The sequence below is a fragment of the Pseudopipra pipra genome, chromosome Z (genome assembly GCF_036250125.1).
Source record: "Pseudopipra pipra isolate bDixPip1 chromosome Z, bDixPip1.hap1, whole genome shotgun sequence".
NCBI classification, from domain to species: domain Eukaryota; kingdom Metazoa; phylum Chordata; class Aves; order Passeriformes; family Pipridae; genus Pseudopipra; species Pseudopipra pipra.
The window spans coordinates 29,491,359-29,504,184 of record NC_087581.1 but is presented as its reverse complement, the minus strand read 5'-3'; the positions used below and the strand labels follow the sequence as shown (position 1 = coordinate 29,504,184).

The following is a 12,826-nucleotide window of genomic DNA, read 5'->3' as shown; positions in this document are numbered from 1 at the left end:
AAGGGCAGGTGACAATAGCTGGTTGCAGCTCTCTTGTTGATGATTAAGGGTAAGCTAGAGCCTAAAACAACAGAGTAATACATAGTGTAATAAAAAACCCCAATGCATAGTTTAGCAAGAAATAAGAAGCAGGAAAGCATCTGAAATATCTTCTTTGTTGGATATGCCTTTTACACTGTTGTGGGATCCTGTACAGCCTCAACCACAAGTCACAGTACCTCTTCTGTTAGAATGAGGCTGACCTGTGCCTGCCCCAGTCTAAGATGAGGTGCTACAGCTTTTTCAAGAATAAGTGTTATTACCATGGCATTGTGAAGGACTCCTGGTCCTGGACTAGGAAGCTGTGGAGCAGAATGGAGGCAGAACAGGTTCTGGGGGCAATTAGGGGTATGGGATGAATAGGTGTAGTAGGAGTTTATGTCAGTGATGCTGTAATTTCATCGCAGCGTTGGCAACAATTTGCTAAATGAAAAGTTTTAAATCCAGACATTGCATGGTTTAAGCTGAAGATCAACGCTTTCAATTTTGACCTCAAGCAACAGAGGATCAGTACATAGCTAGAGGAGAAGGACATTTAGGCTCTTCCCCTAGTCAGTCAAATAACCATATAGTTATCTAGTTTGCTGGTCACTCCTGTTGGAAAGCCACGTTATTGGAATCTAGTTCATTTCAGAGTTTATAAGATGTAAGAAAACCAAAAATTATTTATTTTTCTGCTTAAAGATAAATGAAGGTGTGCAAGCAATAAGAATGTGATGGACTAAACTTTCAGGTGGTGTAAATGGTATCTGGGATGTGTAGAAACACACTTGCAGCAATCCCAGATCTTGCTCATAAAGTATGAGATGATTTTTCATGACCATCCTGAAAAATATTTCCTGTGGTCAGTTTTCTGTGATAATGTTTAAATGAGTAACAAGGATAGAAGAAAGAAAAATGGTTTTCCTTTCAATGCAGTTGGGAGTGGGAAAGTAATTTGAAATTCAAGATTGAGCTAAGTGACTGTTTTTTTCTCTTCTTTGGTATTGCTGGCCAGTATGTGACATATGTATTTTTGTGTAGCTACTCAGATGCTGGGAAGCTGTTTATGGTGGACACTATCCCCAAATTGGTCAAGGATCCTGCTGCTCTTGCACTGCGGTCATTTACTCAGGTTTGTTATGTTATCTGGTATCATAAGCAGTTCTAAACAACGTAAAAAAGTTACAAGTGTTCAGCTTTTTTTTGACAGGAAAACAAGAGGTGGAAAATGAGCACTATTATCACGAGCTCTGCTTAAGAAGCTCAAAACTTTGTTATTTCAATACCAGCTTTCAAAACAAATTTCTATCATGCTTCAGTCTTGTAATATGTAAACACAACTCTCCTAAAACCAATAGGGGTTGCAGTTGCTTAGGGTAGGCTGAATTTGGCTTCATCTGATGTAAGAGGAAGGAAAAAACCACAAAATTTGGAAATGAGACCTTGAACAATTTCCTGCTGCTTCTCAGTATCTCCACCAATAGATGTGGCACAGTATGGCCAGCTGGAACAGGTGCTTTTCAGGATTTTGTTGTTCAGTTTTCATGCTTTTGTCGTTTGACAAACAAGTATTACTAAAGTGCCCTGTTTTATATCCTGCTGTGTGACTACAGTTGCATAATGGTGATCACTGCAGTACCATATCGAGAGCTCTGAGCCTACAAACCCTTAACTGTGTGCCTAATATGGGTGTCTGGGTGCAAGATTTTGATAACTATTTTAGCCTCTTTCACTAGCCTGCCCTCACTGAGGGACACAGGACATGCAGTTGCTATTCACACTGGTGAGGGCAAATTCAGCTGCTGGAGGAGATGTTAGCTTTTATGAATTGTTTATTTTAAAGTCACAGTTAGAAAAGGTCCTGGGACCAGTGCTTTTAAAGGGCTTCATCAAGAGGGTAAGGTTATCACCTCCACTATCACTTATAAACTGTGCCTATATCTTTCGCTATAGGTCAAGTATTTGAACATGTAGTCACCTAATTTGTAGCTAAAGATGCATTTAATCAAGGTATTGCTGGTAGCAAAATTGTGCAAAATTTCAGGACTTAATTTTGACAGTTGAAATAACATCCAATCAGGGGATTAGAAAGGTCCTTAATGTCATGAATTATGGATATTCCCATTATCTACCCTTACATGCACCCCTCTTCTCTTTTTGCAGCATGCTGTGAACTATATGAAAGTTGCCTATATGCCACCACTGCAGGACATCGGTCCTGAACCTCAGCAAGTCCAGTTTATTTTTTCCATCAGCAATCAGCATGGAGGTACTTTGTATGGGATCTGCTTCAATATTACAATTCTTCCTGTGGACAATCAAGCTCCAGAGGTAGGGTGGTGGTGAAAGGGACTGGGTGAAGGACTTGGGAATTGCTTCATGTTGAAACAGAAATATAGAGAGATATCCTGATTTGACTGAGATAAAAAAATAAATCTTCCATGGGATCAGGTTTTCAGTGTCTTGCACATGGTTTGCATTGGGATGGAAGTGGGAGGTGAAGTCTGATGAGTGTGCAGTGTGATATTTTGTCCTAAATAAACTGTGGATTACCTTTGGCATCTGTGTATCTGGTCAAAAACACGTATGTCACACCCTGGTTAGCAAAACTGCTTATTGCCTATGGAGGCCAGGAGCCTCCATGAATGGGATGAGAACTGGGGAAAACATATCATGGCCCACTACGGGTAACCTCCTACGTTTTTCTAACACAGTAGAAAAGAGTATTTGGCATTTTGGTTTTTAAGGTGGCACACATCCTTATATCAGAGCAAATGGGAATTGCCCTGTTCAGTGTATGTTTGGAGGTGCAGTAGAAAAGAGAGCTCAGCATTTCTCCTCCCTACAGGTTTTGACAAGCCATTTGAGAGTGGAAGAGGGTGGCCTGGCCCCTGTTACAGAGGGACACATTCTCATCTCTGATGCGGACACAAAACAGGAGCATCTCCTCCTGCTCCTGCAGAGGCAGCCTCAGCATGGGGTGGTGGAGCTGGATGGCATTCCCATGAATGAAGGCAACAGGCTTTCCTGTGAGGACCTGCGTACCCTGGCAGTCAGGTTAGAAGAGTGGTGGCTGTCTTTTGTGTGCTGAGTCTCAGTCGGATGAGCAAAAGCCTGCCAGTGAAGTGGTGCAAGGTGCAGAGGCTACAGCTAGCTATGTTCACCATAGCACAGCTCTGGCAGAGCTGCTCCAGGCCAAGATTCCCTGAGACTGCAATGTCACCATGCAAACGAGCTGTTGTGTGGCCAGGAAACGGGAGTTAGCACCCATGCCTGATGTAGAGAGATTTCTCTATAAAGCACTGGCCTATGCAGATAAGGAGGCAAATTTTATATTCAGCCATGCAGTTCCTGTGAAGAAGGCAACAGTTGCAAGCTTTTTTCTTTTAAGAAAGTTGTGTGTTTATTAAACTTGCGTAGTTTACAAGAAAACTTGTGTTAACACTGATTAACCTGTAGATTAAAATTTTGCTTTTCTATTTGTGGCAAGACCAAGACATGATTTTCTTCATGCATGCAGAGTTAGAGTTCTCTGACTCTATTTCCATTTGTTAGTCAAAATGGGCACTTACCACAGTGAGAACATAAATGTTTGGTAAACACCTCACAAGCAGCCAGGACATAGATGACAAAGCCACAGGGAAACCTTTTTCCCAACTGATGTATGGTTTACCTTGGGGCTTTTCTTCTTGTAAGAGACCCCAAAAGCCCTCTGGAGATACTCTGATCCAGAATCAGCAGTATTAGGGACACAGGTAGCAGTTTTTTATACTGTTAGGGATACGCATTGTAGGGCATGACCAGAAAGCATAGCTTCTCTTTTTTTCTGTGAGAAATCTGTGTAGCTCTTTAATTTTTTTTCACAGATATCGTCATGATGGCTCTGAGACTCTCACTGATGATGTTCTCTTTGCAGCCACAGATGGCATCCACTTTGTTGAGTTCATCCTGCAGGTCAAGGTCAGTGCATTGCATGTTTCTGAAAGCAATTGCCTGTGTAGAGGCAAAGGGTTTAAATCTTGACTTCTGAAAGTCTTTGCATTCCCTTGGAAACTGGAAGATAATGGATGTGTTAAGCTTCTATTTCAACCCTAGCTTTCAGATTCATGTGGCAAATTTGAGAGGAACTTTGACTTGCACTAGCTAAAAGGCATTTGTTCTTACTCTAGCTTGGGTTATTCTATCTGGAATTACTTACTTTGTACTTAAACTATAGTTATCTAGTTTGGTTTACTTTTGTCTTCTTATTTTTAATTCAGCTGGTTTCTTTGTGTTTATAGAGAAAGCTCAGTGTACTCTGACACTGACACCATACTGTTTCGGTGGCAAAGCAGTATGTTGAAACAACTGGCTTCCACTGAAGTGAAAAATAAAAAATTCTTAAATTGTTCTTCTGATTAGGTGCTGCCTGTGAATGATGAGCTACCTGTTATGCGAACAGGCCTTGTTCCTGTGCTCCACTGCCTGGAGGGTGAAGAAGTGGTCATCTCCTCAGAGTACATTTCTGCTACAGACACAGACAGTGATGACATGAAACTGATGTTTATGCTGCCTCGCCAGCCCTACCACGGGGTAGTGAGGAAAGCTGGTATTGCTGTGGATCATTTCTCCCAGGCTGATGTCATCGCTGGTTTAGTCACGTACAAGCACACTAGTGAGTTAAGGACACAACTACAGTGGAAGGTGGTCAGAGAGGCTCTAGCAAAAAAATCTTAACCTGAATCCATTCCTTTGCACAAGTTCAGCAGGAACTGCTGAAGAACCACACGTTGTGGCTAGGAAAAAAAGTAAACTGACTTCAGAAGAGAGCTGATGATAGACAACTACCAAATGTTCTCGAAATCCACATTTCAACTGAAAATTATATTAGAACAAGTACATGAAAGCACCATAATCCTGGAGCATCTCTTTCACTGTTGCTAACAAAATGTCTTGGGCTTTTTAAAAAAAATTATTATTATGTTAGGTACAAACTAGAGTATTTTTATGTGTTTCATGACAGTAAAAAACCCTTTTGGTACTTCTTACTTGCCTCTCCAATCTAGAAGGATATCTACTTTTGGACAGTTCATAGTCTTTCTGCATCATAAGATAAATGAAGTTCTGATCTTCATGAGAAACACAGTGCTGAAAAGGTGTTATATTGTGGTTCTATTGTTAATACTTTTATTGTTAATACATAGAAATCAAGCTAACTTCCTTTCCTATTAGTTTTATACTTTCATTAGCATTTTCTACCTGTCTGATTAACAGCTTTATTTTTTTTCAAAGGTGCTTGTTTTCTGTTGAATTATTCTGTAATTTTGTGTTAGCATGAAAGATAGATGTGATATTTTCAAGCTTGGCACTCTCTAAAATGAACAGCTGGTATTTGAAAAGGAAGTCTTGATTATGGCCACCCACAACAAATTTTTCTCCTGTGTCCTAAAGATACCAGGAACTGTATTTCAATGACAGTATTTTGCAGGGGCAATGAAGTTTTACCTTCAAGGGTGTAGTGCTTGCGTTTTTCATTCCCAAATTTCTACACATTAAATGTGCTGCTGGTAGATATCACAAGAGAGTGTGGGAGTCACTGCCTTTCCTTTGCAGGCAGCTTATTAGTAATATCTTGTAGCAATGCAAGACACAGGCTGCCAGAAGTGCTGAGAGCTGGAAAACTCTGAATCACAGAGTTTTCTTGCAAGGGGGGGCAGTTCCCAGTTGTGTATCAGCCCACATTTTGAATGTCATTACACACAGACATAATACACAGTTCAGTAACAAAGCACAGCCCTTGTTGTAGTCCATTTGCAGGGATTAGAGGCACACAGGAATACGTACACTACTTGGTATACAAAAAAGTTTTCTTCTGGAAGACTATGGGTATTACCATTTGTCATAGAGAGAGCATGTATATAAAAGAAAGATTTTCCTACATTCTTCAAGAAGGAATGCAGAAAAGGCTCTTTTTCTGCACAATGTATATTTTGCACGTGCCTTAGAGCACAAAGAACATAATCATGAGAACTATTAACCATTTTACAGTAATGAAATATCGTAACATTGTAATAATAAATCTATAACTATTTGTAGTAATAATAATACTTATTCTCTTTTCTACACTGTCTTACTTTAGAATAGAAGTGAGCTGGTTAAAATTAATTACAAACAACAAACCAAATCCCTAAACAAACAGCACCCCCACCAGGCAGAATCAAGAATTCCTGTAATTTTGCTCTTGCTTTCTTTTTTCTTCTGACTTTGAATACTGAAGACTGTCCTTTCAGGATAAAGATTATTCTTCATGAACTTTCAGTAAAACATTTCTTCTAAACCTCAGTATTTTTTTTCAGGTGGGGAGATCGGCCTGACTCCTTCCATTGAGATCTTAACCTTCATTGTCTCTGATGATGAGGCTGGCCTAGATGTGAAAGACTGCTGTTATGATGGACCTCTTCCTCCTCCAGTTTCACCTCATGATCCATTTCCTGTGTATGACCTTAACATCACTGTACTTCCAGTGGACAACCAGCCTCCATCTATTGCAACTGGTGAAAGCTTCCTCTCACTATGGCATTATAAAGTGGGCTACGCAGTACTGTAATGGCTAAAGACTCAGGGTAGTTTTTTGTTCTTTGCTTTTTAGCATTAGAGAGAGTCAGTTGAGACCAACATATAAAAGTTTTGGATCAGAATTTTTTTCCATCTTTTTTTTCTTTTGCTAGTGCAGTGCAACCACCCAGCCCATCTGCCAGTGTGAGTATGAGTAACTGCTCGTTGCTCTTCAGCCGTATATTTAAGTCATGTAGTTAGAGATGGGAGTGCTCGGATCTGCTCCCCTCCATCTCTACATGCCCACTGCTGCATATATAAGCTATGCCTAGGTAAAAGTGATCAATATTTTGTCCATGAACTGAGTTCAGGGTCCAGCAACTGTCAGGCTTTTACAGTGCAAAAGCATAAACATAAATATCTATCTACCTTTGCATGCAAAGTATATAAAAGAAATTTGGGCCTTATATGAAGGGAGAGAATCATTATTACCTATATTACCTATATTTAATTCTTTTAGTGAATAAAGACAAAGATAGGCTGTATATTAATAGACGTGAAGCTACATTTTCACTAGGAGTCTTCAGAATAGAAAAAACCCAGTTAAAATGGAAATAGAGTTGATAATGTACATTTAGTCCAACAACAGCCCCTTGTGTGAAATCTCCATTCATTTCCTGGGCTTTTTATAAGGTCTCTGGTATATATAGTAAAGGTATGTTTGCCATATGTTTGTGTTTTTCAATGTCATTTGTTTGTAAGCATATATTGTAAGGTATATATTCATGAGCGTATATTTGTAAGGTATATATTATGTATCTCAGAGAATATTTAAGCATATCTATAAGTAGTTTTGTAACTTGCGGGCTCTCACTCAAGTAGTGTTCTGGAAATGAAGCATTGTCCCAGCAGGGAAATTATCAGTGATGCATGAAAAATTGTTCATTATGAGCAATTCTTAACAGGTCTCATGAAATTAATGCTCTGACAAACAGAGGTAACTGCTGATTTTGAGCAGTATATAAACCATACCTAATAACTTACCAGTAAAATAATTTCATGATCCTCTTCTTCTCTACTTCTGTGATAGCAAGAACAGAATTGTCAGCAAAAGCAGAGAAAAAGATTCTAAACCAAAACCCTCCAGTAACTAGGCATTTGTTGTATTTCCCCCCTTAGTTATTATTTCCACTCTTGTTAACAAAAACAACAGTGAAATGAGCTAAATAAGCAATAATGAGTATCATATTGTTTGTGTGCAGGTGCAAGTTTTGTGGTGGAGGAGGGCTCCTCCGCAGCCCTTACAACCAACCACTTGTTTGCCATTGACCCTGACACCACTGCAGATGACTTGGAGTTTGTGTTGGTTTCTCCTCCCCAGTTTGGTTACATTGAAAATATACTGCCTTCTCCTGGGTTTGAGAAGAGCAACATTGGAATAAGTATAGGTAAGTCTTAACAATTTGTGGTAATCAAGCAGATGGAGGGCTGTACTGTGGGCTCTGGTGGTGCAGCTGCAGGTGTGGGCATTAATATGGGTTTATTTAGGGAAGCAGGTGCTGGCAAATGAAGAGCAGTGGGACTGTGTGGGTGGAGTTCAAAGGGAGACTGCAGCCCTGCAAATGTGAAAAATTGGCTCTTGAAATAAACAAGCCAAGCCTTGTTTTATGCATTCCAGCTGCAGTCTATTAGAAGTGGCAATATAGGACATTAATCTGCTCTTCCTGCCTCTCACTTCACTCCCCCATGAAAATCTCCCACATGTCCCTTCACCAATACATTTGTCATTTAAGTGTAGTAAACCCTCACATGGGTTTCCAAGGCAAAGTTACAAAGACTATAGAGACGGTGATTGACTTGGATCTCTTTCCTTGTCCGCTTTCAAACATCGTTTCACCATCAGCAGAATGGATTGTGTCATGCTTTGGAATGCTACCAGCTTTTACCAGTTTCTTGAGCTGGAAACCTGTAATCACTGAGCCTTTTATCCCCATTTTTCTCATCTGTCGGTCAAAAAACAGTGTAATGAGAATCATACAATCATGGAATCATTTAGCTTGGAAAAGACCATCAGGTCCAACCATTAACCTAGCACTGCCAAGGAATCATGGACCTTAGACCTTTTCCTACTTGTTATTTTGAATTGTTTTTATGTGGGCTCGGTTTTTCAGATGAAACTGAGAAGTATGAATACGTACAGTCCCACCAGAAGCAGAATGATGTATTTTCGTTTTGGGGAGAGGCATGTGTCCTGCAGTGTAACTAACTCTTAGAGCCAAAAAACGACTGAGAACTTATCCAAGCTATTTATTCTTTGAAAAAGGACAGTTTCAAAGTTTTTTTATGATATACATGACTAGAGGGCAGGAAAAGATTGTGCTAACTCTTTTTCTTTTTAAAATCTCTAGCTTCGTTTCAGCTGAAGCACCTGAAAGCCATGAATATAAACTATGTACAAGCCAGGCATATGCGAATGGAGCCAACAGAGGACAAGTTTGTACTTTATGTCACTGATGGGTTGCATCGCTCAGCAGAGACTCCATTTTTTGTGCTGATCACCCCAACCAATGACGAAGTCCCAGAATTCATAGCCAGGAATATTACTGTAAGGAAATAAGCAAAATGCCTGTCATAGAATTATTTTAAACAGAAAAGACTCTTTAATATCAAAAAGAACATTGTTCTGACTCCTGTTCCTCTGCAACTTTCCCCTTCTTTGTGTAGTCAGCCTAGTTCAGGAAACAGCCCAGTTAAATCCTATGTAAACCTGCTAGACAGAGCTTCAGTGGGATAGAAGCAGTTCATAGCTCTTTCTGAAAATCTGCAGTTAAGTAAAAGAAAAGGTTCAAATCTTTAAACAAATAAGTAATCTAGAAAACAGAAATATCTTTATGCTTCTTATGGTTTCTCAAGAGCTTTTACAATTTTTTCACAGAGTATTTTTTTGTTCCTGGCATAGCTTTTCTCCTCTCTGAAGATTGTTTTTCATATAAATCACTCTGTGAGCACCATTCTAGGGCAGTGTTAGCTAATCTTACTGTAAAGTAAAAAGTGCATGTATATGTATAAATTTACATGCATCTGTATTTTTAGATACATTTATGTATTTAAAGGCTTTCTCCTTTGTGCATTTCTGAGCACTTGATTTGACACTGACTTATCTAACATCTTTTTGTTTAATTGGGGCATATATGAACTCATCTCAAATTCTCTTTTCATCACTGTAGCCATTTACTTCTCTATGTCTCTTAAACTGGTTGAAATCAGTAGCCAGGTCAAAAAGCTACTGGGAAAGGGGTGGAGGAAACAAAGAGATACACTTACCCCTACTTAGGAAACCATGATGAAATTCTATTATTTCCTTTTATGTAAAAGGATTGGATATTTTTTCTTTCACGTTCAGGTTCAAGAAGGGGAGATGAAAGAGCTGAATCTTTCGGTTATCAATGCGGTTGACCTGGATGTACCTCAAGACCATTTGGTATTTAGGGTTGTGCAGAGGCCCTGGTACGGATTCCTTATTAATGGAATCTATGGCAATGATATTCTACACTATAAACAGTTAATTAACCACAATCACCACAGCCATGGGTTGCTTGTTCATGACTTTTCCATGGAGCTACTGAAGAATGGTAGGTGCAGCATTCTTCTGACATTGGTCTTTTATTTCTTTAATGAGGCAAGTGGCACACTAAGAAACTTTCATCACTTATTTATGCACTTGCCTTATGTATTTTACAGACAGTGTTTGGTAATGGAAGTTGACATATTTAATGCTGTTGTTGTCTATTGTTTCTAGGATCTATCAATAAAATCATCCTGAGAGACCTATGTGTCAGAAAGGATAGTAATATGCCTTGGAAAAAAAAAGGGAATAATGTAACATATCATTAAGCAGATTTCTAAATGTTTGACAGCACCTAAAACAGAGACAGCAAACAGAGACACATTAATTGATCTTGGGTTTAAGTATTTCTCTAAGTGATCACAGAATCGTAGAATCATTGAACAGTTTGGGTTGGAAGGGACCTTTAAGGAGCACCTAGTCCACATACCCTGCCATATTCCTCTAGACCAAGATGCCCAAAGCCCTGTTCACCATGACCTTGAACACTTCCAAGGACATGGCCTCCACAACTAATCTAGACAAACTGTTCCGGTGTCTCACCACCCTTATTTTGAATCCTTTTTTTCTCATGTCCAACCTAATCCTACCTCCTTTCAGTTTAAAACTCATGCCCCTTGTGTCACTACAGGCATTGGTAAAAAATCTTTCCTATAAGCCTCCTTTAGATATTGAAAGGCTGTGATATACCTCCATATGTCTAACAATAAAGGTGTGAACTGGGGGTCTATAGCTTAGCATGATCAGTCAACCTGCTTTGAAGCCGCAAATCCCTTTCTAGTACATGTAATCAAAAAGTCTATTTAACACTGCCAAGAATATAATAGATTCTTCACTAAATAGACTGTGGCTATTTAGTGAAATGTGGAATCTATCAATAAAAAGAAAAACATGAACTCAATACTGCCACTCAAATTTCAGTTCAGCCCTCAAAAAAACGAGGAAAGATTTTTTGTCTCTCTGCCTGTCTAATATGAACATTGAGAAATATCAAGTGTCCACCCCAAATTCCTCAGCCTTCCCAAGTCCTGGTTTTGACTCTCTTCCTTGGCTGTTCTCTCCCTTTTGCTGTCCACAATGGTGAACAAGCCACCTCCAGCTCAGAACTTCTGACTGTACATGGTCATAGACACAAGGCCAGCTGTCCTTCCCAATGCTTCCTTAAAGCTTCCTGAGGATTATTTAGAGCACAGAAAAGTGTTGCCTGACAATCTCACTCTCTCTATAATCAAAGTTATTTGGAATGTGGAGAAAAGAAGAATGTGCCTTTTTCAGATTGACTGAGACCTCTTTTGGAAGAAAGTCACTTCTTACTTAGGTCAGACTGGTGACTTTGACTCAATAGTATGTTGTTAGATTAATTAACAGCAGTGGCTTACCAAACTTCTGGTAGCTGAAAGCAAGTTTACGTTGACCAGGGCATAGGGGAGGGAGATAGAAGAAGAGTGATAGAAGCAGAGTGAAATGATGTGACATATTTTGCAGGAGTTAGATTTAGTTTTATTTTCTATTTCTCTCTCTCTCTCTTTCTCTCTCTCTCTCTGTGTGTCTCTCCCTCGCTTTCTCTCTTCTTTTTCTCCCCCTTCCCAACCCATATAGGAATGAAGCTGATGTACATGCATGACAACTCTGAAAACCTCACTGACAGCTTTAAAATCCAGCTATCAGATGGAAAACATAAAGTCCTCAGAACCATTTCAGTAAAGGTCATTCCAGTTAATGATGAGAAACCACTGCTGAGCAAGTAAGTCACATGTTCCTGTCTCTGACAGAGGAATATGTTCAGACAAATGGTGGAAAAGTGATCAAAACAGCAAATCATAGAATCCTTAAGGTCAGAATAGATCTTTAAGATCACCAAGTCCAACTGTTAACTAGTACCCTACCATGTTCACCATCAAACCATGTCTTCAGTGACTGATTGCGAGAAGAAGCCATAACTAGTCACAGACTGATGCCAATCTAGGTCCTTATCAGCCTGTTTAAAAAAAAAAAAAATTAATGAAAGAATAGCATGCTTTAATGTTGATCAATATTAAATGGACTGGAAAAAAAAAAAGGAGTGGTGGTGGGGGAACATGCTTGTTGCATCTTTCACAAGTTGCTTCAAAACATTTGCCAGACACCCCTGATCTTCATGCACCTCTGCTGAACCTTGACCACCATGGTACTGTATTCCCTTTCCCTGAGACAAACACCTTCCTAAAATGCCTCTCTGAAAGCAGCTCTGGATTTTGGCATGAGAGAATCCACAAAGTTGATGCATGGGAAAGGCTTTCAGATGAATGATTCTCTTCTTCTATATATTCTAAAGCTCAACCATAATTCAACTTATGGAAAGGTACACACTAACTTCCCTTATGCTTCAAAACTAAGGGTCATAAATGAATTAGACATGATCAGGAATTGCCTGGCAGATCATTTGTAGACAGGCAGCTGGCTTCAAGAGAGCCAAACCTCCTGGACATTTTTAAAAGGAGCTCATCTCTTGGGATCCCCATTTTTTTAACTGATAACTTGTCACAGAGCATCAGGGCCTCCATCCTTGTGACTGTTTTCCAGCCCCAGACAGGTAGATGGGAAGCTTAGAGCCCAAAAGTGTCAGGGGTATAGGTCTGAACCTCTGATGTTTGCATTTCAGAAACA

At 39.5% G+C, this 12,826-nt stretch overlaps 1 protein-coding gene across 1 annotated transcript in view; it reads left to right on the top strand.

The window, feature by feature from the left end:
* FREM1 (FRAS1 related extracellular matrix 1) overlaps window positions 1-12,826 on the top strand; it is a 68,690-nt gene that overhangs the window by 22,586 nt on the left and 33,278 nt on the right. Inside the window, exons 12-21 of the mRNA XM_064643127.1 lie at window positions 1,063-1,153; window positions 2,185-2,352; window positions 2,870-3,078; window positions 3,888-3,981; window positions 4,423-4,675; window positions 6,357-6,554; window positions 7,818-8,003; window positions 8,964-9,160; window positions 9,959-10,187; window positions 11,780-11,924. Coding sequence (XP_064499197.1) covers window positions 1,063-1,153; window positions 2,185-2,352; window positions 2,870-3,078; window positions 3,888-3,981; window positions 4,423-4,675; window positions 6,357-6,554; window positions 7,818-8,003; window positions 8,964-9,160; window positions 9,959-10,187; window positions 11,780-11,924 — 1,770 coding nt within the window. The remainder of the gene's footprint in view (window positions 1-1,062; window positions 1,154-2,184; window positions 2,353-2,869; window positions 3,079-3,887; window positions 3,982-4,422; window positions 4,676-6,356; window positions 6,555-7,817; window positions 8,004-8,963; window positions 9,161-9,958; window positions 10,188-11,779; window positions 11,925-12,826) is intronic.